Consider the following 25419-nt stretch of genomic DNA (forward strand, 5'->3'; position numbering starts at 1 on the left):
ATTCATTATTATTTCAGACAATAAAACGATTATTTTCAGCTATAAATCAAAATTCTTATGTTTTATTATCGTTGTCTTATATTAGAATTGTTGGTAAAACTATGGAGAAATATAAATACAATAGTAGACTGGTTTATGCTTCATAATCATAATGTATGTTCATTTCAAGAAGGTATCTTGGCAGGAGTCAGGCAACACATATTTGTCATCCTACAGAATCAATCGTGTGAACATAGCCATGTTGTATAGCCTTACGCAAGTTAGCTGCTGAGATGCCTTCTTATGGTGAAAAGAGTATGGAAACAATATTTAGGGTGTTTCTTTTTGTGTTTAAAGTATAATATTGTATATATTACATTAACTCTTTTTCAATGATTATTGATGAAAACAAACATTTTAAATAATAAACAATGTTACAGAAGCTGTTTTAAATGTTAAACTTGCATTATACATCTTACTGGTTCTTTACCTTTAAAAGTAATTATTTGCTGAAAACTCTTGTTATTTATGAGATGCTTAATAAGATTACATTTTTTTTTTAACTGGTTTATACAAACAATTGTACAAATTTGTCTTGTATGCTAACTTGAGAAAACTGATAAATATACCTAAATCCGTCACATATTAAATTGTATGTAAGATTACTTAGGTACCTATAAGGCTATTATATACTTTTAGATTCTGAGCGGAGCGATGGATATATTGATTTTACAATATGTTTTTTTTTTGTGTACACGATAATTAGTGAAAATAATGCTTTGATTTTCATCTTAAGTATCTTGTTTAATGGAGAAATGAATGAAGTTGGTGCATCCGTTAAGTCAAAATTTAAAATTTTAGCCAGTAGTTTTTTAAAGTACCGGAATAAACACCAAACAAATAAAGGAAATTCCAGAATTTTTATGCAAAATCGGTATTTGTTTTTGGTATAAGTCTAAAACTAACGACCGAAGATACATGTTTATATTAGCATTGTACAATTTTCTATATTATACCATAAAATTTTCAAAATATTTTTAGCTGTTTGCGTACATTTTAATTTTTTTAATTTTTTTTTTCTATAATTATCAATAAAATTGTATTTGTTGTGTCAAAAAGCTTTAAAATGTAATACAAGGCTCCTTATACATAGTTCCAAGTTCCAAATAACAATGGAAACTTAAAAATATAATATAGTCGCAATTAAAGCATTTAAAGTTCAAATTTTGACAAAATACAAAAATTGTAGTGTTTTTCATACTTAGTTGTAATTCAAAATTGAATAACTGTATAAACCTAAAATTTACACCATATATTATTTATTTTATAAATTTCTATACTTGATAACATTTCCAAAATATTTTACCTCGTTTTGAGCTGTATACCGACATTTTCAATTTTTTAGTTTTTTTTCCATAAATACATATAAAATTGCATTTGTTGGGTCAAAAAGGGTGAAAATTAATAAAAATGCTTGAATAACAATAGCAGTAGAAAATTTTTGAAAATACATATGCACAATTTTTTTTAGAAAAATATATTATTGCTAAGTTTAAGCTAAGAATGATTGAACATTTTAAACAAGGTTCCAAGTAAGTAGGTTATCCTGTAACCAATAAATATAAAAAAGATTTTTTTTTATAGTTTTCTCATGTTTAAATTTGAAGAAAGTTACAAATTAAATAACTAAGAATAACGATTTTAGTTGTTTGTTTGTAATTAAAAAATATTATTCATTGGTACTTGAAATTTCTCAATTATTTTATTATATACAAATATTGAAATAGTATATATACAAATTTAATTAATTCAACTTACCGGCTATCGTATCAATAATAACAATATAATTATTATAATATAAAACATCCTAGGCTGACAAACCGTCTCCGCTCAGAAGCGTATTTAGTAGACAAATACATTATATCATTGAATTCTAACCTTATACAATCCATTACAGTGACCCTTGTAACCTACTGTTCAGCAGAGCTACAAAATTTGCAAACTATTTGAGTTAGAAATTTTTAAATGTTTTACTTTTTATATCTAAAATTTGAAAATTCAAAACAAAGTTTCTCATAAGTATTTTATACTGTAGCTAAATAATCTAAAAACTATATGAAGACAGTTTTTACTTTCTTGATTTTAAATTGAAATGAAAAAAGTCTGAATTTTGAAAACTTCAAGAATTTGTGTTAAATAATAAAATAATAAAAATGTAACTCAGTTGATGAGTAGGTGGGTAATTTAGCTAGCATTAATATAAAATATTAATGAGAGAGATTTGATGTCATACCCAATTGGTATAACAATTTGAATCCAGAAAAATGTCTGTGTGAACAGCCCTACAAAAAATCATTTTCATTTTCACTTAGTGAGATAGATCTCTGAAACCGGAGAGCGAATTTCGTTGTTTGGGGTCTTGTCAGTCTTCGGTAGTATTCCGAATACTTTTTAAGTATTCCAAATGCTTTTAGAATACTATTTCCAAAAGTATTTGTGATGTATTCTGAATACTTTTATAGTATGAAAATTAAATTGTTTGATATTCTCACGAAAAAAGTTAAAAAATATAAATTTTGGGACTATTCACGCCGACGTTTTTATGGATTCAAGTTGTTATACCGCTTGGGTATGATATCAAATCTCTCTAATTAATATTTTATATTAAAGCTAGCCTAATTACCCTCCTAATCATCATTACTGAGTAGCATTTTTATTATTTTCCTATTTAACACAAATTCTCGAAGTTTTTAAAATTCAGACTTTTCATTTCAATTACCATACTTACTTGATTAAAAATCAAGAAAGTAAAACGTTGGCGTGAACAGTCCAAAATTTCTATTTTTTAACTTTTTTCCTTAACTATGATAGCTAGAATGTTGGTTGATAATTCATTAAAAAGGGATTATCAAGTAGAAACTAAATGTGAAACTAAAATTTTTTACCGATAAAAAAAAGTTTTTTTTTGCTAGATTTTCATTTAGCAAGGTAGATTTCCGAAACTGGAGAACAGATTTCGTTGTTTGGGGTCTTGTTAGATTCAAATTGGCTAGGAGAAGTGCAGTGAAGATTTTCAGAAATTTATCTCCAATTGTTAATTTATTACAAAGCTGTAAAGCTGAAAAACATCAAAAAACGCCCAATAAAATTTGTTTCAATTTTTTTAATGTTCTGTAATGAATTAACTACTAAAGATTAAGTTCTGAAAATCGTCATTGCACTTTTCCTAACCAATGTGAATCTAACAAGACCCCAAACAACGAAATCCGCTCTCCAGTTTCAGAGATCTATCTCACTAAATGAAAATTATTTTTTGTAGGGTGTGATATCAGTTAATAAATTTCTAAAAATTAAAAATCTAGAAAGTTTACATGCTGATCCCTGACTTGGCAAGCGTTTTTGATTGATATTTTGAAGTTCACATTTGGACAAAATTAGATGTTGATACTTGAAACTTTTAAAGTATATCAAATGAAACATTTTTGACTAAAATTAATTCAACCTACTGTTTCACCCACAGTGAATTAAATTACTATAATAGAAATAATATCATAAAATAGGTAGATAATATATATATATTTATATTTTTTATTTAGCTTGAGCTTGACCTGGTTTATTTGTTTGTTTGTAGGTTGTAAGTAGGGAGAGGAACGGTTAAAAATACGTTTTGTATGTGTGGTAAGGATTCATTGTTAAAAATCCCGGTTCGGTTAGTATATATACTCAGTGCATTTCCGCAGTTGAGTGTACGCACTGCGCCACACCAAGCCACATAGGTATATTTATAGTAATGTATGCTAACAGTCTTCTCTCAGAATTATTTTTCATATAAAATAATCTTAATATATTGTAGAATTAAATTTGAAAACTATTGCAGTGACCCTAAACCATGACTCTTATAATATAGCAGAGTGATACGAACTCGCCCAACATTTATTTTATTGCTGGTAGTTAATTCAAGATTGTAGTTTCTATTTTCATAAGTATATATTGTTTTTTGTCATTCTACTTCTACAAAACTGCTAACAAATTTTTTTTTAATGCATTAAACACCAAATATATGATATCTGTGCTGTCTCTTGTTTTTATTTCATATTTTAATGTAGTATCCGAAAACACAAAAATTGTTTAATTTTGTTCAGTTAATACTTACTATCATTTAAATCATAAAATAGGTAATATACTTAACTACAACATTGATATAATTGAATAGTGTCCTAAACATAACAAGTTTGTATGTTCGTATTCTGATGATATTTATCTTAATAACTAATACAACTAATTACAAATATAGATATTCCCCCTACCCGAACTATAATGTACAGCAGATAATAGTTTTTTGGTACCTATTTAGCTTATAAGACGAATACACATAAAATAATATAAGTGTTGTAAAGAAGAGGAGTTAGATAATGGGTTTAAAAACTATGAGATAAATTGATAAAGGACACATTTATGAAAAATATTTGATTTATAATACACAATAAAGTAGACTTATAATTTAAAAACATCACATTTGTTATAACTTAAAATTAAAAACATTGCCGGAATGTTGAGGTTTAAAATAATTTTTGCGATAATATGAAAACGAATCAATTACATAAAATGGAGTTGAGATTTTGATTATGTACAACAGATTTAATATAAATGAGGATCTGTCACATTATGCAGAATCTCATAAAGAGCACACAAATGTAATTCATCTATGACTGAATAAATTAAATTTATTATTCAGCGTTAATACTTTTATATATATAAAAATAAAGAGAAATATGAGTTGTTATTAGAAACACGTAACACAGACTACAAATGTACATATTGACTGTGTTGTGTACACAACATAATAATATACAGATAAAACATTTATACATTTTCAAAATCTATTAATAATTACTATAAAAATATACATATTTTTCTATATACCTATCAAACTTAAAAAATATTAAGTTGGTACATTAACAAATTTACCATAATATTTTCCTGGCTTGTCATATATAATCAGTTAAACATGCTAATTTTTTGTCCTCATAGTCTGCTATAGAATTGAGCTATCCTATTCTTCAGAATTTCATTTGCTTTAAACCATACTTTTTTTTCTGCAAGCATTTTCTTCTCAAAATGTTTTAACAAATCGCATTCTTTTTTAGCAGCTAAAAGTATGCTATGTTTTGAAGGCACACGTCTATTGGAGTTCAAATAGCTGCAACATTTTCTCAGAATAGCAAACTTTTTTGCAATGCGTTCTCGGCATGCTCGTTCTTTGGCATTATGTAACGTCCTGTCTAGAGGTTTTCTAAACCTGTGTTTAGACTGATCAATTTTAAATTGAGGTTTTCTAGTCCGGCTTCTCTTGTTGGCGGTTGGGTAGTTGATGTCCAATACAGGTTTATCACTGTCGGCCCTATCATACATATCTTTTAGAACAAAATAAAACGCAGTTAGTAACATTTTGTTAATAATAATTAACATTATTGATGAACAAAATCATAGATACTTACATTTTTCTTTACTTATGTCATTGGCCAGTTGTTTATGTGCATCGTATCCAACTGCTTGTATAAGGCGTACATTTCTGCTGTCATTCTCATCTACATCACTCTTTTCATGTGTTTGATAAATTTCATTCCAATCGTCATTATTTCCAACAGAAATATTATCATCGATTTCTTCAGAACTTGAACTATCAAATAGCTCTTCAATTAATTGTTCTTTGAGTTTTTTTACGATGACAGGTGGAGGTTCAGGGTCTTTTATTTCAATGTTTGGTAAAGGTTTTAGTTTTAATTTAAAATTTGATATAGGCTCATCTTGTATATTTACTTTAATGTTTGGTGGAAGTTGATTCACAGTAATACTTGATCTGGTTTTGTATTTTTTTATGTTATTATCCGTCAAAACTTCAGGATTTTTTGGTTTAGTATCTATCACAGCTTCATACGTTTTTACTTGAATGATTGGTTTATTCCTATAGTTTGTAATCTTAATGGTTGGTAGTAGTTTGGGGGTTTGAACCTCAGTATTAGATGCAATTATTGGTTTAACATTGTGATTCAAATTAGATTTTTCTATATCATTTGAAACTAATTTGATTTTAGGCTTTAAAACAGTATCATTAGTATTCTCTAAATATTGAAGAAGTTTTTGTCGATGCCGTTTAATATTCAGTCTCATTTGCATTTTGCTATCATTGCTTAGGCAATTTAACATTTTTAATTAATACTGAAAAAATAAAAATAAATTATGTACAATTTTGTATCACTAAAAGTATAATTTTATGTTAAATATTGTTTAGAATTGAATGGTGTAATCCATTCTCACAAACAATTAGTTTTAAAATCTAAAAAGATTTATTCTTTCTAAATTAGTATGCATGTATCTTGGATAAATCGTTAATTATTAAGTTTTAAAGGATTGAACTAAATTTGTTATTATCTACCTTATATTAAGTGAATATAATATATATTATCTATATGCCAAATTCCAAGGTATAATATTCGTTTTACCTTGGGCCATATTTTTTTGGTTTGAAAAAAAATAATATCTCAGAAAACAGTTGATTTAGGGTTAGGAAAAAACCATTTATTGCTTTGTTATACATATAATATTGTTAATAATGCATTAGCTTGGAATATTAACAATTAGAGCTGTTAAAAGTAATATTTAATAAAGTCTCTAGGTACAACATTATTCCCTACTTTTTTCCAGTATATCTATATTATGTATTATGTATATTGAAATAAGTAAAATATGAAAAGTGAACAGAAATTAAATTTAGTATAAAATCAACCAGAGCATTAGGTACAGGGCTGGCACTAAGAGTATTGGCGCCCTGGGCGAAACCATGTTTTAGTGCCATTCATCCCCCTTACCAAGTTAAAGAAGAATTTAGTTTTTTAGTAAGATTAAGTAAAAATTATGTATTTTGTATTATTACTTTATTACATGATAATAAAATAATTTACTTATAAAATAACCGCTTGGCATTAATAAATAAAATAATTTTAAATGTGATACTTATAACAATACAACTATAACTATAAAATTAATATAAATAATATTAGAATTTCACTTTTATAGCTCTTAATTCAGATAACTGTTTTATTGCTTCTTCTTAGTTTATTTTTTGGGCTAAATCATTTTCAATAGACAAAATTACTGATGACAAGAGCCTATCATCTATCATTGAGGAACGTAAATAAGTTTAGAGAAACTTCGTTCACCGGATGCTACTGTAACTGGGATCGTCAACAATATTATAAGATATCCAATTTTAAGGGAATACATCAACTTATCATAAATACATATAATACATACATAAAATTGTGTAAATTATTGATAATTTTACTCATTTATTCGTATCAAAAGATAAATTAAATTGAAATATAATTTCCAGTTTGGCGCTTCTTACGCACTAGCACCATGGGCAGTTTCCCATAGTTTTCGCAGGCCCTGACTAGGTATAGTCAGTTTGTGGGTAAAACATTTAATAGGTACCTTATATTAATATGTCACATGAAGCCATGAAGGTATGAGATACTTATATAGTAATATATAATATTATAAAATTTTGATAGGTAAAATAATGCAAAAAACCAGTTGGCTAAGATCTACAGCTAGTTGTTGACAAACAACATCATTTCTTAAACGATGCATTTCAAGTGTTACATTGATTTATTTGATATTTTGATGGGTAAAAAACATTATAATTGGCTAACGGTACATCATGATTGTTAAAGCACGAGTCGGCGTTACTAAGGACATTAGGATATTACATGGTATAAACTCGTGGTACAACCAAATTTGTTTCAAAACAAGGTTTTCAAGAAGAAAAATTCGATACGTATTCATATTATATCATGTATTCATGTGACGCCATCGCTAAATCGCTTAACTTCCTAAATTTAGATGATTGGAAAGTTGTGACGGGTGAGTGGGTGGTCAATCATTTTTAGATTTCGTTACAAAATCAATTTTAAAGTTCGGCCTCAGTGCGTATCGATATACAATATTGAAACGACACTTGATCAGCTGACCGGGTTATTGTTAACATGTGATCAGTAGTCTGAACTTCCGAAAAACATGGAAACAATCCCGCGCGCCAATCCGATGTTGTATATCTGTTATCCCGAATTACGCACAGATATACATACTATACTAGATGGCAGATGCCCGACTCTGAGACCATACTTGAAGCCTATCGTCCCATACCCTAACTTATATGGTTGGGCAATGTTTACAAATCGATGTTATCAATTTTCTATCTAGTATGCACTATAATATTGATAACAGATTGTAAACATTGCCCAACCATTGGCTTCAAAAACCCATACACAGTAATTCATTAAGTCGGGCATCTAGTTTAGTAGAATATATCTGTGGAATTACGGAAACGTCTACTGTCGCTGTGTTCCAAGACCACAGCATACAGTAGTACTATTCTGTGGGCCACATTAACCATCATTCATCCGATTCAGCCAAACCACGCCGTTTCTAAGATAAGTGTGATACGGGTCGGTGGTTGGTACAGCACGTGTAAATTCTTGAATGCTCAATATTGAACCGATACGTATCAATATATTCCAAATTCTTCATTGAAAATAACGATATTATTATTAAATTATTACTGGTATACTAATTACTAATTATGCACTAAGCAGTAAGCATCACGTGCCAACCAAATCAGCTGGCTGTAAAAAAGTTCTTGTTGTGTATACCATGTGATATAATATTTTAATATTATGAATTGTGATTGTTAAACCTATTTTTTGTACTCACCGACCGCGATCGCGGTTCTAGAATTTACAGGATGGCTGCGGTGACGAGTCCGGAAAAACCGACGTATCACGGCTCGTGCTAATATATATATTAAATTATGATAGCAACAATTTGTCGGCGCGGCTGGTATCGCGTGGTGTTGATATTCAACGGCGGCGACGGCGGTGGAGAGAGCTAGTTCCGTTTTGGGCGGCTGGTGAGTGACTGCGAGCGAAGCGAATGCGATGCGTGCGAGTGGGACGTGTTTGTCGTTCTCCGTGCGGTGGTACAATGCACAAAGAACCAGCGCGGTTTGGAATGGAACGCCAAATGCTCGTGTCCGAAAACGTAGAACTGAAACGTAGAACGTAAAACTGATTGTCCTATTGTTTGCAAATGTATCAACACCGCATTATTTTTTTTTCGGATTTATAAAATTTCTTTGCCATATATATATATATTATAAATCATAAATAATATACCGAATGATGGCGCGTGTATACTATAATACTGATGGCTATGGCTAACCGCGTGACATTAACAAGTAACAACTTCGTGCTAGGTACGATCGTGTAACCGGTTCAGAAATTTGGGATTGGGAAGGACGACTGCGCGCGATTTACACCGCCTATAGAGCGAGATATCGCGTATATTAAATCGTCGAAGGAAATGTTATGGAAAGCATCAGTAAAACGGAATTAATAAGATGTTCGATGGTCGCTACTTTAATTTTTATAATTTATATATTATACAATATACCTACGTATGAACTACGAGACACGAGTGTATATTGTGTATGTGTGCAGTGTGCACGCGTGTCGTTTGGTGTTCATGCGGTTGAACCAGATGAGCAGCTGCGCATTGATGATCTAGTTATCGTCGGCGGTGTCTAATGTTTAGTAGTTACTAGTTGTCTGTTGTCTCGTTGTCCACCGATATTGGGTAGTTACGTGGTAAACGATAGTTGTCGTCACCACCACCGACGATCGTAATAGCTCAAGTGATGTACAGCGATTACTGTTGCTGTTCGAAAAACCAAAATAAATGTCCTTGTCGTATTATCCACATGTCGTCGTTGATCTGTTTTCGCGAGTGTAGGTAAATATAACGTCTACGGAATTTAATGCTGTAGTCCGTCGTGGCGCGTGGCCGATGGGAATCAGGGGACCGAGGTTGGTCACACTGCGGATGACATGTTTGGCGTACTGCGTTCGCCTTCTCACGATGCACGTCATGCATACTACACGCCGAGTGACGACGCCGTTGCCGCCTGCCAATAATTTAGTGTTTTGTCTTCATTGGTAAAATATGGAAATCGACACGAAGGTTTGACGGTTGTGTCGGATTTTCAAACAAAAAAAGGTGGGTAAGTGGATGCCGCTCTGCTGTACAGTTGGGTCACTTGTAATGGTGTTAAATTTGAATTCAATGATATAATGTTATTGTATAAGAAAAACGATTCTGAGCGAAAACGGTCAGTTAGCCTATGATATTACTAAGTATATTTGATGATGTTATGGTGAATAAAGTAATTCATATATAACCTATTTACGTTGAATCTTGTTTTAAATTTTCAATCCTTAGCTATAAAAGTTGAACATTTTATAAATTTTTAACTACAAAAATGTGATAAATTTTATTAAAATTTGAACTTAAAATACTTTAAAAAAATGTGTGCCTATGTATTTTTAATATTTTTCAACTACTATTGTAACAATATATCAGGAGCCTTGTATTAAATGTTCACGCTCTTTTACTCGACAAATAAAATTTTATTGATATTCATGGAAAAAAAAACTAAAAATATTAAAATTTGAAATGGTTTGTAAAAAGCTCAAAATGAGTCAAATTATTTTCAAACTTGTATGGTGTATAGAAAATGTTAATACAAACATTCAGTGCAATTTTCAAGTGTATACAGTCATTCGTTTTTTAATTACAATAAAATAAGACAATCGTTACATGAGAAATCAAGTGAATATCAAATGTTGTAAAAATATGAATTTCCAACACTCATAAAAATTTAATTTGACTTTCTTGTAGACATTTTTTTTTGATAAAGGTAGACAAATTTATAAGGAATCTTGTATTACATTAACAAATCTTAGATTTAAAAAGAAAATTTTTTATGAATTTCTAACTCAAAATAATAATTTTGGGGTCTTATAATAAAATAATGATAAAACCCCTTGCTAGAGTGAGAAGCACCATATAAAAGCAGTCTGTCTCTCATCCACATTCCGGCACGTAGACCCCTCGTACATTAATATAGGAATGGCCTATCCATTCTTTTATTATCCATGGATATGGATAAAAGATGGTATACATCGACGAATAGACACCGTGCAGGAAGACAACTAGAGCTCCGGGGAGACAACTCGCGTACTAATTGGTAGCGCCGATTTTACGCGAAATATTAGGCTCATTCATAGTAATTTCACTCATTCGTGTCTTACAGTTACAACTGAGAACTGGTACAATTACGTTTATATACTGTGGAGGTAGATCGTCGCGATAGTGAAATGCGGACACGTGGGTTATCATTATGGAGGTCCGAGCATAACCTATTACTGATAGTGGATTGGACGTTGAGTGTTATTTTCGCGGTACGTCGTTGGACACGCATGCGTCGAGAGAACAAGGAGCGGCCGCCGCTGTAGGCGTATTCTTCGAAAGGCGAAAGCAACCGCGTGTCGCTTAGAAGCGAAACGATTCGGCAGGGATGGTATTTCGTTCGCGCAATATTCCGGAACAGTGAGAGAACTGTGGTCCTGCCACGGATTAATATACTGGATACGCAACGATGCATCTTATAAATGCTTTTTTTGAGTGCGCCCGCTTCTCACGTTGCGGCAGAACAAATAGTTCATTATTCTCTCGAACTATTAGGTCCTTATTCCCCAGGTTAACATAGAACAATCCTATAAAGCGCTAGTAGTTCTGCCACAACGTGAGAAGGTGCTGGCCTCACTTATCACAGGTTCGTTGCGTATCCAGTAAATTATTAATCTGTGGGTCCGGCACGTATAGTATTTATAATCAATGGTAATATTTACGAGCTACGGTACCATGTCATAATATCAAAGTTACGAATGGAAATACGACTCTCTTCCATCGACTCGCCTACTCCATAGTATTCTTGTCTAGGCTCTCGAGTCTCGACACGATGTCCGCTTCGCATCTCGACCTTCATTCACGTACCCCACTACCCCGCTGTGATTCGCGTGTCGTTAACTTCAAGTTCAACTACGGCCGTTACGAACGAGTTTGAATTTTTTCTTCGTCCCCTTGTAACGTTAACACCATCATGTGTTCAGTCGACGCTCCTCAGTCTTCCAACCGATTTCCTATACTATACTCAATTCGCACACCTTAATAAATTGTAGCAACCTCAATAATCGCAAAGTGTTGTTATTACCTCCATAATACATCTGCTGGTAGCGTGAGGGAAAGCTATCCCTATACCTCCTTCACGTCTTCCAAAATATTACCCATTTTGACTATCGAATATCGATTACGCTGTAAAGTTAATAAGAATCACTAATTACCGCATTGACGGTATTGTACATACACAGAACAATATGATACATATTATATAAATATATATATAAAATAATAATTTATTACACTTTATTTACAATTTAGAACAAATGGACAATGACCAATAGTATATTTAATGTATAGGTAATATCTTTATGGCTATATACCTATTATATAAGTCACTATAAATAACTACACATCGTCTGTCGCTGACTATTGTGGTATTTTCTTAGTCTTTTTTATCAAATCATTCCACCGGAAGTCAAAAACGTGATTTGATGAAATTACCAATAACGTTGATCGTTTAGTTGTGCTCGTCCGAACGCGATTTACAATGGGTATCATCATCACGTCCGACTCCATATCTGCTTCGGAAATAAAACAGTGCATCAAGTAGTAAGTACACCTGTACACACCCATGTGGCCATATATATAAATATACAGCGAAACTCCCATATAAAAAACTTCCATTAACTCTCTATAATACGATTTTTTTTTATGCCCCATGAGGCTTTGTAATATGAAAATTTCCCTGTATTATACGTGAGTTTCTTGCAGTCGGTAAGTAGGATATATTTTGTTGGAATGAAAATCTTAGGAAAATATTTTTCCTGAATTGTATTTATCTGGAGCTATATTAATTTGGCATCAAGCAACTACGTTCAGCTTCGTTAGTATAAAAATTAGAGTGAATCGACGTATTATGAAACTTCATGGTAGGTGTTTGTATGGGAATTTTTTGAAAAAAGTTCAATTTATAACAACAAGTTTAGCGTATATAATATAGCATACATTAAAAACTCACCAAAAACCTGAATAATCATAAAAAAAAATCCATAGATAATGTTCTTACCATAAAGTTGTATAATAGTGAATTGACCACTTTAATTTTTAAACTAACGAAGATAAACGTGATCTGATGAGAGTAAATTCCCTATATTACACACGTGTAAGACCGTGTAGCGTCCTCAGCAACTTACAGTACAGTACAGTTACTTACTGGCAGTAACTTACCCAGCACAACGGACGGATTGTATTATAAACTAATAATTATTTATCTATAATTTATAAATTGTATGTTATGGTATTCAGTAATCAGTATAGGTTTGAACTTTGAATGTATGATGTATGATGACGTATCTGTATAATATATTTTTTGTCACGCTTGCACCGAATATTCGGTTTTTGATAGCGATTGAAACGTTGGAAAGCGTCATTTTTCCGTTCAGTGGGCGGTAAAGTGGGAATCCCTAATAGTTCCGGGCGGTAAAGTGGAAATCCCCAAAAGTGCTGCGCGCACATTTCACGCGCAACGCGCGTACACCCCGAACAAACAGTCACTGAAATCTATACCACGGTCGTCGGTTCCTTACAAATTATAAACTTTTGATTACATCTCATAATCATATTATAACCTCCTTGCGTGACGCTTAAAATAAATAAAACCAAATCGTTTCTTTCATGAAATATGTCCCGTGCACTTCGTTACCCGTTAAATGTACAAACTGTATATGGCTCAATGCCTTATTTAATATTCGATGTATGATGTTCTAGATTCATCTTAACTTTTCTGTTGCCCGGAATAAAAATTCTTATTCGCAGCAGTATATTATCAGGTAGGCAATCTACCTGCGGTAGATCGCGGACCTCGTGCTGTAAATGTATGATTTAACTCTAAAGTATCAAAGTTATACAAAGTTTGTCGTTTTTACTTAATTTCACCTACAATAGATTAATAAAATCAATTTATACAAAATCCTATCCTAACCTAACCGTACTAGAATCCGGTGAATAAAAAATAACAAATTTAACCCTTTGTAAATTAACCTATCTTCTTCCCAGAGGTCTAATCTACCCACAAACATTAATTTATATATATATAACTATATAAATACACAGACTAACTATACAGACTAAACTCTGAAACTACTTATCAGATCTTCTTGTATATATTATATATATGTATATTGACAAAAGATAATAATACAAATCAATAAACATGATTAACCAATAGCAACCAATATATTATACACCGGTGGATTTTTCTAAGTTTTTCTTTCATATAACCCTTCTTCGTGAAATACTCATTCGTTTAAAATCAAGAAGATCTGATAAGTAGTTCCAGAGTTTAGCCTGTACAGAGATTTTCATTTCACATTTTTATAGTTAGATATTATATTATAATTTTTATTTAAAAAGTAAAGCAAATAGTTTTTTTTTTATTATTATTATATAGCTTAAAAATCCACCATTGCTTATATACGCATAATAATAATACTGATTATGAATATGTATATGTACAATAACAAATCGTCGATGTATCATGTATATAATAAATGGTTTGTTTGTTATCGTGGCAACGAATTAAAACGATTCACTATAATGGATTGAAATTTCTAGAACGAATCATTTTATACGACGTCACCATGGGCCATGGCAACCATTTATAAACAAAAACTTCCATCTGAAATCTCAAAATTCCCGTTTGAGCACCTCTCCCGGGGTTGGTCCTCTCCCTTTTTGAATTAGTCTATCTTTTAAGTTGGACCAAATTACACACAGTGTAAAAATGTCATCCAGATAGGTCCAGTAGTTTCTCGGACAAACACGTGACACGAGATTTTTATATATATATATAAGATTATTATGATATACCTACCAGCTGCCCGGCAAACGTTGCATGTGATTGTGAATATAATAATATAATATAATATTACAGGCTTCTAAAGCTTCTGTGGTTCCGGAACGAATGCAGTTTAGCTCCTAAGTGATTTTATTGAATTTTTTGTTCTTCAAAAATTATGTTTTTACATGCTTAATTTTATTGTACTTTTAAAAAAAGTAACTCAAATTTAATTTGGAAGTTATGGTTAAAAAACTATAAAATATTCAATTTTTCAAAAATTTTGTTTTTGAATTAAAAATAACAAAAATGTATATTCTTGGAAAATTTGTTTTTTGAAAATGTTAGTATTTATAAACACAACATTTTGGTGAAGTCAGAATTTACCAGGTACTTACATTTTATATTGTTGTTAATAAATCACGTATTTTATTCCAAACATTTGTATACTTATTAAAGTAACTCAAAATTGATTTCTGGACTTTTTTTAAGTAATTAAAAAAAAACCGGGAGATGTGGGGACATGGTGAGATTAATTAAATTAAAATCAATCAAATTTGAGTTACTTTAATATATGCAAATGCATTGGCGCAACTAGGGGGGGGGGGGTGCTTTGGGTCCTTAGCACCCCCTAAGTCAAAATTAGCACCCCCTAAAAAATTTGAAAAAAAAGTTAAAAATTTATCGAATTACAATAATTATAAGTTATAACACAATAATAATTTTTATAATATAACATTTTGTTATTTATAATGTTGAATTATCGGATGTGTTGATTTTAATTTAGTGGAAATAAGGATGCCGAAGCGGCCTAGTTATTTTAAATAGTCTGTGCTATATAATATATCTGTATAGTATATTTATCAGTACCTACCTAACATACTAATATAATCTGGTATTGGTATTCCCCGAGGGACGGAAATATTCTCGTCATAATGACGTCTGGCATACGGGCTATACGCCGATACGCCACAACAAAAACACAACACAGTCTACTAGGAATTAGGATACTAAGATTTATAATAAATTTAATGGTCTTAGGTTACAGTGCAGTGTGTAACACAGAACACTACATTTACGTATTAGTGTATTACGTATGTGGTGTGTTAGAGGCGTTTCTTATATAGTTATATTATTATTGCTAAAAATTATATATTGATAGATATTGCATCGTCAATTGTATGTTTATTACGACTTACGAGTGTTAATTAATCGATTTTAATCATGTTTTCAATCTTTAATTTTAAAAACAAAATTAAACAAAATACATCAACAAAAAATTTGGACGAGACTGTCGAAACTCATAGTGATGAATCAAAAGCAAAGAAAATATGTAACCATGAACAGAACGATGGACATAATGATGATGATGAAAACATTCAACTAAAAAATAATGTTTTAAATTTGAATATACAGTCTGTTGATTTGGGTGATATTGATTCGGGCCCAAAGCAACCTAAACTTCAAGTAAGTAAAAATGAAATAATTAATAATTAACTGTAATAAGAATAAAACAAGAAATCACACGATTCTTGATTAATACATACTGACGTTTGACATATTAAATTGTTTTGACATACCAAGTGTCTTATATTATTTTATTTTACAAAAAAAAAGTTGAAGCATTTTTTTTTTCTAGATATTTCCACTAACAAAATTTGGACCTCAAAATAGAAGTTTTAATGCTAAACACTATAGTGAATTTGAATGGTTAGAATATAGTGTGTCTCGTGATGCTGTTTTTTGTTTTAATTGTATTCATTTTGCAAAGAATGTAAAAACTGACAATTTAATTACAACTGGATACAACAATTGGAGAAAAGTATGTTTTTTGTTTGGATATTTATTTCTATAAATTAAAAATAATTATTATTTAGTGATCATAGGAATAACGATAACATGTTCAACAGAAGTAAAATAAGTTGATTAATAAAAACTATGTATATATATTTTTTACTTTTATATTTTTAATTCATTATTTTAGTTGAATGAAAAGTTGTTAAAATATTCAAAAACTGTTCAACATTTAACATCAACTGTCCAGTATAATAGCTATAAAAGCTCAAAATTGACTGGCACTATAGTTACTCAATTATCAACTGCTAAAAAAAATGAAATTTTAAAAAATAGACAGTATATGAAAGTTCTTATAAATATAACCCTCTTTTGTGCTAAACAGGGACTTGCTCTAAGAGGTCATGATGAAAAGTCATCAACAGTTTCTAATACTGGTAGGAAGATATGTTTTCATTTTAGTACCGCTACTATCACTTATAGTATAATAGCATATCTACAGGAAATTTTAAAGAGCTTTGTACATTATTTGCAATGAACGATAAAGAGTTTTCAGACTTTTTTAACAGAAAAATTAACTATACAAGTTGGATTATTCAAAATAGTATACTTGAAGTTTGTTCAAATATGACAATAAATACTATCATTAGTGAAATAAAATACTGTGGAATGTACTCTATTATGTGTGATGAAGCAAGGTAATACACTATTACCACAGATTATATTTTTTCCTATTACTTAGAAATAAGTTAGTAGGTAATATATTTTAATATAATTTTATTTTCATAATTTTTTTTCTATTAGATCTTATAAAACAGAACAATTATCAATATGTGTTAGATACATTATTCCTAATAGCTATAATGTATGTGAACGATTTATTGGATTTTATGATGTATCAAATGGGAGAGGAGCCGAACATATTTCTATTGAAATTCTCTCTGTTCTAAAAAAATTTGGCATTTCTGATATTCCTCTTGTGGCACAAACATACGATGGTGCAAACGTTATGTCAGGATCCACATCTGGTGTTCAAACTAGAATAAGAGACTCTCACCCTGAAGCAATTTTCATTCATTGTATGGCCCATAAATTGAATTTGGTTGTAACAAATACTTGTAGAACTATTAAGGTGCATAACAAATAATAATAAATACTTAAATAATATTTAATACATTTTTATGTACGTTACAATTTATAATTTATGTACCCATTCTTTTTTATAATCAATTTAATCATTATCTTTTACAGGAATCTAATACCTTTTTTAATACTCTAGAAGCAGTTTATGTGCATTTTTCACAGCCTGGCAAAGATAAGCTATTACAAGATTTACAGAAATCCATGCAAATAAAATCATTATCGATTTCTAGATTATGTGAAACGCGGTGGTTGTGTCGTCTTAAAAATTGTAAAGCAGTACATAATAGTTTTGGTGTAATAGTAAATATTTTACAAAATGAAATAAATGAAGATACAAACAAAGAAGTGGCTCAAGCAATTGGTAATAATTTAATATATTACTTTGTATTTTATAATAATATAAGTATACTATGTAGACTATAATAACTTGAGTATAATATAACTATAAGACATTTTGTTCAAAGGTCTTCTGCACATGTTAAAAAAAATGTCATTCGTATTATATTTGTTCATTTTTGAAGAAATCTTAGGAATAATAGATATATTGAGTAAAAAATTGCAAAAAAAAGAAGGAACAATTGGAAATGCTGTTATTGAAATTAATGCTGTGATAAAAACAATTCAAAATATGAGAAATGAAAAATCATTTGATGTCTTATGGAATAATGTGATACAGTTTTTATTGAAACATGATATTGATGATTCACATAATACACCTAGACCTGGTCAGTAATAAAAGTTAAAAATATAATAATATTGTTTTAAACATAATTATACTTTGGAATATGCTTGGTATTTATTGAATTATTATTTTGAAATTGTTTAGGTGTAATTATGTCATCAAAAAGAAAACGAAAAGAATCTATTAAACTTAAAAGTTTTCATGTGTCTGTTACAACTGGTGCTGGAGGAAATGACATCTGTAATCAAGGTGTTGACATGAATAGAACAGAAAACTATAAACAATATTGGTGTTCTCATGCATATTATGCTGTATTGGATGCAATTATAGGCCACTTTGAGTTAAGGTTTTCAAAAGAGAGTTTGGAACTTGCAAATTCAATAGATAATTTCATTAAATTAAATATGACTAAAAGCATGATGTTTATTGATCATTACCAAGTAAGTCAATTAATAAATACATATAAATGGAATGTAATAATTGTTTAATACAATGATGTATTAATGTATTAAACAATTATTACATTTATTATAGATGTATTTCTATAATAAATTGTAAGTAATTATTAATTTATTTTATTAGGCATTGTTTTCTATTGATAAAGAAGCATTACGTTCTGAAATGACTGAAGCACACAACTGTGCCATACAGTTAAAACCAAATTTTGGTTTAGAAGAATTAAAAACCATTATTTCAAAAGAAGTCTATCCTAATATTCATTCCTTACTTAAAGTAGCCCTGATACTACCTATCAGTTCTGCATCGTGTGAACGATCTTTTTCAGCCATGCGTCGTATCAAAAACTGGACTAGAACATCTATGACACAAGATCGTTTTGGTTATCTTTCTGTATTGCACATCGAGAGAGATATTGTTAATAATCTAGACCTCAATATTATACTAGACGAATACTCAAAGAAAGACCGTCGTATAGATTTAATATTATAGTAAAAAATGTAAATAAAATATATTATATATTATCATGTAGAAAAATATATAAATATATAAATATATATATATTATTATTAATAAAAAAATTAAAAATTAAATCAAAAAAAATAATTTTAAGTGACTTTTTGTTCTGGGTCCACATCAAGCATGACTTTTTTTTTGTTTCTGTTTTTAAAAACAATTTGTACTGTCCTGTGTAGACACAGAACTATGGTTTTTGTTTTGTTTTAGTGGTTAATATAGGCAAATAGTGGAGTTGGGTCCCATCGAGTCACAAAAAAACCTGGAGCTTAAGCACCCCCTACTTCAAATGTCTAGTTGCGCCAATGTGCAAATGTTTGAAATAACTTCATAATTAAGTTCTAAGTGGTTTATCAACAACAACATCAAACGTAAGTACCATAGATAAATTCTGATCCACCAAAATGCTATCAGCATTAGCATGTAAATACTAAACATTCCAAAACCATACATTTTTGTTATTTTTAACTCAAAAAATCGATTTTTAAAAAATCAAGCATTTGAAATTTTTTTAGCATAACTTCAAAATTAGGTTTACTCATTTTGAAAATATTAAACTATACATGCATAAACACACATTATGAAAATAAAATTTCAAAATATCGCTTGGGAGCTAAACTGCATTTATGCCGTTGATCCAGGGGCGTAATTAGGGGGATGGATTTTTACCGTTAACATTTTGATCAAAGTATTGATAATGACCATTCATGTTTGCTAAAAACGTATATCCCCCCCCCCCCCCCAAATCAAACTCCTAATTACGCCACTGCGTTGATCACGTGATTACCTAGTATCTACTAAAAAATGCACAGTCATTTTTATGTTTACCTTGTCACTTAGATATAGTAAGTTGATCAGCTTAATATATTAATATTATTGTTTATATTATATAGGGTTGCATCCGAAAACCGTACACTTTTAATTTCGACCTAAAAAGGTGGATGGACAAAAACCGCGCACTTTATCGGTCATTGTATAATTAAACTTATTGTGGGTTAAACCGCACGCACTATTTTTAGTGCTAAATAAAGGATAAGAATATAACTAATATAAGATAATAAGATTATGAATTATGATACTATACAATAATCATGCTAACACGTCTTTGAGTCTTTCTTATTATAATTTTAAAAATCTTTTGAAATTTGAATACATACATTTTTTTAGGATGAACATAGTATGTACATTCATACTACTATTTATTTTATTAACATATTATGATTCACAATATATGAAATTATTCAGCCATTTAGTCCATCTAACATTAGGTATAGTTTCATTGTTTTTATAACTTATTAAATAGTTTATTTACTATTATATACCAATTATAAAATGTTGATAAGTATTTTTAAGTATACCTACCTATGACGTATTGCTGCCTTTTTATTTATTGGTGGGGGGGGGGGGGGTACTACAATACTTTGTGCACATTAAGAAACCGATAATGTGATATAATAGATAGGTATACCTACTATCGAAATATGAAGCATGCTGCGTCTGCCGCAACCCGCGGTCGGCTCCGCTTGTGTTTATTCGTGGGTTGATTGGTGACGGTCGCGGTAGTGGCGTGGACCTAAATAGCAAGCTCAAGTCGTCACGGACCGTGGCCAACTTCGGTACTGTCATGCAGTCGACATACCGAAGCTCGTGGATTTCGTCGGAATCTGCGTCCGTGGTGTCCAGTCCCGAGGGCTGGGCTGACAGCTCCGGGAAGAAGTCTGTGTACGGGTAATCGTAGTCCTCGCCGACGTCCGCTGCAGCAGACGCGACCAACAACAGTACTAAGTAGGCTTCAAGGTCAGACTTGCCCATAATGAATATTATGTAGCCCACGTTCGCGGGGCCAGCAGTAATCAGTACATCTTGTATTATAACCGCCGTGGTATAATGATAATTTATAAACAATAATTAATGGTAAATGATAACGATCAAAATTATGATAATATAATATATACTTATATAACCTACTTATAAGTTTATTACAAATGTTTATTATTTTGGTACTTTCGTCGAAATGATTTTTGTTTGTTTTATCCGTTAGTTTCTCCTCTCTATTCCCGTTACCTAGATGCTTTTTTAATTATAACTTAAATTATAATCAACCGTCAACTGTACGTTTAAATAGTTCAGTACGTTTCACGTTATTGAGAATATGTTATGTATTATTTCTAATTTTTGTTTCCTAGACTCTGTTCAGTATCAAAAATAAAATGAATACCTATTATTTTATTTTAATTACTTGTGTCATATCAGCTGTAATATTTATATTTTTGATTAACACATTTACAACACTTGAAATAAATTCGTACATTTTCATGGGAATCGTACAAATATAATTTGATTTCAAATCAGTTTGTACCATCTACTTTAATAATTTTGAAAATCTGTGTACACTGTACAACATGTTTCTATATCTTAAATATTTCATTAGAAAAAAATACAATGTAATATTTAACAACATATTGTTAAATTAGTAAATATTTTTATAAAATTAAATTAAAACAGGTAGGTAGCTGGTACATATTAGTTTTACAACCATCTCCCACAGTCTTACCGATCTGAACATTTTTTTAACGACCAAAAATTAAGCAGTAAGATAATTTCTTATATATTTGAATAATATATTGTAAACTATGTAGAGTTTGGACAGAAATACAATTTTTCTTACTAATTGACTGAAATTTGTTAAATACATTTTAAAAAAGGTGCGTAAATAGATGTCGCTCCGCTGTACAGTAGGCTACAAGTGGGTCACTGTATAATAGATGGTATTAATTTTGAATATGTATAATAGGTATATGAATATGTATATGAAAAACAATTCTGGGCGGTAACGGTTTGTCAGTGAGTGGATATTTTATATTATATTTATATTGTTATTACTTATTAATTATTATTAATACGGTAGCCGGTAAATTTAATTAATATTATAAAATTACAACAAAATAACTAAAATCAATATTATTGGTTATTTAATATGTAATTTCCAGAATTTCCTCCAAATAAAATAACTATAAAAAAAACTGTGTTTTTATATTTTTGAGATTTTTTGGTTTAGAATAATCTACTTACGTGGAACCTTATTGTAAGTTTTCAATCCTTAGCCATAAAATTTGAAAATGTTCTACAATTTTAAATCTTTTTTAATTTTGATAAATCTTGTCAAAAATCGAATTTTAAATGCTTATAAAAAAAAAAAACGTATGTGTATTTTTAATATTTTTAAACTTTTATTGTAACAATATATCAGGAGCCTTGTATTAAATTTTGACGCTTTTCGACACAACAAATACAATTTTAATGATATTTATAGAAAAATAAACTAGAAAAATTGAAATTTGAAATTGTCCGTAAACAGCTCAAAACAAGTCAAAATATTTTTATAATATTTTGGCTATTATATATTTTAAGTGTCTGCGGTTATTCGTTTTTGAATTACAACAAAATAAGAAAATCGCTAGATAAGAAACCGAGTGAATATCCAATGTTATACAAATTTGAAGTTCAAATGCTCATAAAACTTTAATTTAATTTTTTGGACATTTTTTTGATAAAGGTAGATAACCTTAAAAGAAATCTTGTATTATATTTTAAAATCTTAAATTAAACAAAAAAAAACACATCATTGAAAAAAAAATCAATACATTCATCAAACTCAGAATCTAAAATAATATGGAAAAAAATTTAATTTGTTAATTTCTATATATTTTTTGCGAACAATTGAGCAGAACTGTACAAGTTAATAAAAGCTCTAAATATCTATTAAAAATTGAGTCTTTGGTATTTGGTTTTTTTTTCCCAAACATAAGGAAACATAGAATTGTTTAATAAATTAAAACATTTAACTATTTATAAGCAACTATAGCATTTGCAACCAGAGCTTCACCTGAAATTCCTTATCATATACCAGAATAATTTATAATTTTTTTTAAGTTTAACAAATTTCAAAATCCAACATTTAAGTTAAACACATAATAATACATAAATATGGGTAAGTAACTCAGGGCTGCAACTCAAAAAATAACATAAAAATTGTTTTTTTTTTAGTTGACTAAAAGTGACTATTTAAAGTACCACAAGCAATGAAAAATATGTGTATTTGAATTCTTTTTCCCTTCTTGTGATAAAATGTTATAATTACAAGCATCCTTTTTTTTAAGAGCGAATATGCATCTTGAACTGTACAATTTTCCATGATTGGATAAAAATATGATTTCATTTTATACACGTTATTGGTAACGAGAAAAAAAACATTAATTTACTTGATAAATTGGAAATTTTAACTGTGTAAACACTGTTAAACTTTAATAACTAAATATAAAGATTTATATTAAATAAATTAGAGAAGATTACAACTAGTCATGATAATATATACCTATAAATATATTGGTTATAGTGACACTCGACAGTGTTCAATCCATAGGTCAGTGGTCATACAATATTACAGGGGTGGCCAGCGAGAAGAGACTCACGAGCCACTAAATATATTAATAAATATGGAAGAGCCAAAATGTAAAAAAAAAGGTCATACCTATTATTATATAATTTTTATATATATGTGATATTGTAAATAAGATAAGATAAGGTATCGTATTTAATAAAATGTGAAGAATACGATAACAATAATTGTACAATAATCTAAAATTAAATTTTATCTTCTTAAATACCATAAATATAAAAATATCATACAGACATAGACACACATGAATAATGGATAAAATGTGAAGAATACGATAACAATAATTGTACAATAATCTAAAATTACATTTTATGTTCATAAATACCATAAATATAAAAATATCATACAGACATAGACACACGTCATGGATAATGTCTTCATAGTGCTTTTTGATGTCGTGCGTGTAACAACACAACATTAATAAAATAATTATTATGTCTAAGAAACGGAAGTATGAAGAAGAACACAGAGAATTCAAATTACAATGGGAAGAAGAGTTCTTTTTCATAGAACGAAACAGTAAACTAACAGTCTCATCTGTCAATCCCAACTATCACAAACTCTTGGAATTATTGGAAGACGAAGAACTGAAGCAGTTCAAATACAGTTGTCATTCTTTGCTGGAATTTTGGAAACATATGTCTGTTATTAAATATCCAAAAATTACTCTTTGCGCTTAAAAGTTAATATCGATTTTTGGAACAACATATTCTTGCGAGTCTTTATACTCAACCATGAAAATGATTAAATCTAAACATCGATCATTTAACTGAATTGCTAAGGACTGCGTTAAAAACATATAGTCCAGATTTTAAAAAGCTTACAAGCAAAATAAACACGCAACAAATAAGAAAATAGTCTATAAAGAAAAATGATATCAAGAACACTTTATTTTTACAAATTTTTTTCTATACACTGTAATTTAATAAAATATTATACTTTTTCAAATACATAAATTCATGTTTTCAAATTTTTTTTAAAAATGTTACGATAAGATGCGAGCCGCAAAAGTCTATGACGCGAGCCGCGGTTTGGCCACCCCTGCAATATTACCAGTAAACCTTTTTTTTTTATAGTCTACAACAACCATAGAATAGGTGAAATCAGAATGGACACTCTAAAAACCTATTCTGGGGTAAAATCACGGACTAAAATAATATAGTTAGTACATTATATATCTTAGTCCGTGGGTAAAATGAACAGAATTTTAAAATTAAATGATTAGTTTCGGTTTCTGTCTCGAAACATTATATTACAAATGAGAAAACTAAAGGTTTTCGAAATATAGTGACAAAAAGTGAGAAAAGTGACCGAGTTACAGCTGTGGCATAAACGGTTTGTTATGTGTCTTATATTAGGGTGTGCTTGTGCCATGTGTATGTAATTTGTTCAATAGCTGTGGTGATAATTAATCATAACAAAGGAATGTAGGAAGTAAGTTTAATGATAGCCATGGAGGAGTACCTAGTCAAA

General features: G+C 29.8%; 3 protein-coding genes across 6 annotated transcripts; 1 reads left to right on the plus strand and 2 right to left on the minus strand.

The window, feature by feature from the left end:
* Nucleotides 1-3896: 3896 nt before the first annotated feature.
* On the minus strand, nucleotides 3897-9900 carry LOC132943253 (uncharacterized). Of its 4 annotated transcripts, none has more exons than XM_061012151.1 (4): nucleotides 9497-9900; nucleotides 8755-9087; nucleotides 5478-6198; nucleotides 3898-5393 (listed from the first exon to the last, which is right to left on the minus strand). In XM_061012151.1, exons 3-4 carry the CDS (start codon nucleotides 6184-6186, stop codon nucleotides 5005-5007), a joined length of 1098 nt encoding a protein of 365 aa, XP_060868134.1. In that variant the 5' UTR covers nucleotides 6187-6198; nucleotides 8755-9087; nucleotides 9497-9900; the 3' UTR covers nucleotides 3898-5004. The 4 variants fall into 4 exon arrangements, with proteins under 4 accessions (XP_060868137.1, XP_060868134.1, XP_060868135.1 ...); XM_061012152.1 differs by having other exon boundaries at nucleotides 9493-9900; XM_061012153.1 differs by lacking the exon at nucleotides 9497-9900 and having other exon boundaries at nucleotides 8755-9444.
* Nucleotides 9901-12486: 2586 nt separating this feature from the next.
* On the minus strand, nucleotides 12487-21416 carry LOC132943753 (uncharacterized). The gene is made up of 2 exons (XM_061012838.1): nucleotides 20960-21416; nucleotides 12487-12638 (listed from the first exon to the last, which is right to left on the minus strand). Exons 1-2 carry the CDS (start codon nucleotides 21297-21299, stop codon nucleotides 12487-12489), a joined length of 492 nt encoding a protein of 163 aa, XP_060868821.1. The 5' UTR covers nucleotides 21300-21416.
* LOC132942649 (zinc finger MYM-type protein 1-like) lies at nucleotides 15795-19463 on the plus strand. Its single transcript, XM_061011217.1, has 9 exons — nucleotides 15795-16363; nucleotides 16536-16718; nucleotides 16881-17127; nucleotides 17193-17388; nucleotides 17495-17822; nucleotides 17942-18194; nucleotides 18298-18558; nucleotides 18660-18955; nucleotides 19098-19463. The coding sequence occupies exons 1-9, from the start codon at nucleotides 16121-16123 to the stop codon at nucleotides 19461-19463; spliced, it is 2373 nt and encodes a 790-aa protein (XP_060867200.1). The 5' UTR covers nucleotides 15795-16120.
* Nucleotides 21417-25419: the final 4003 nt, after the last annotated feature.

Source organism: Metopolophium dirhodum, chromosome 4 (assembly GCF_019925205.1).
Source record: "Metopolophium dirhodum isolate CAU chromosome 4, ASM1992520v1, whole genome shotgun sequence".
NCBI classification, from domain to species: Eukaryota; Metazoa; Arthropoda; class Insecta; order Hemiptera; family Aphididae; genus Metopolophium; species Metopolophium dirhodum.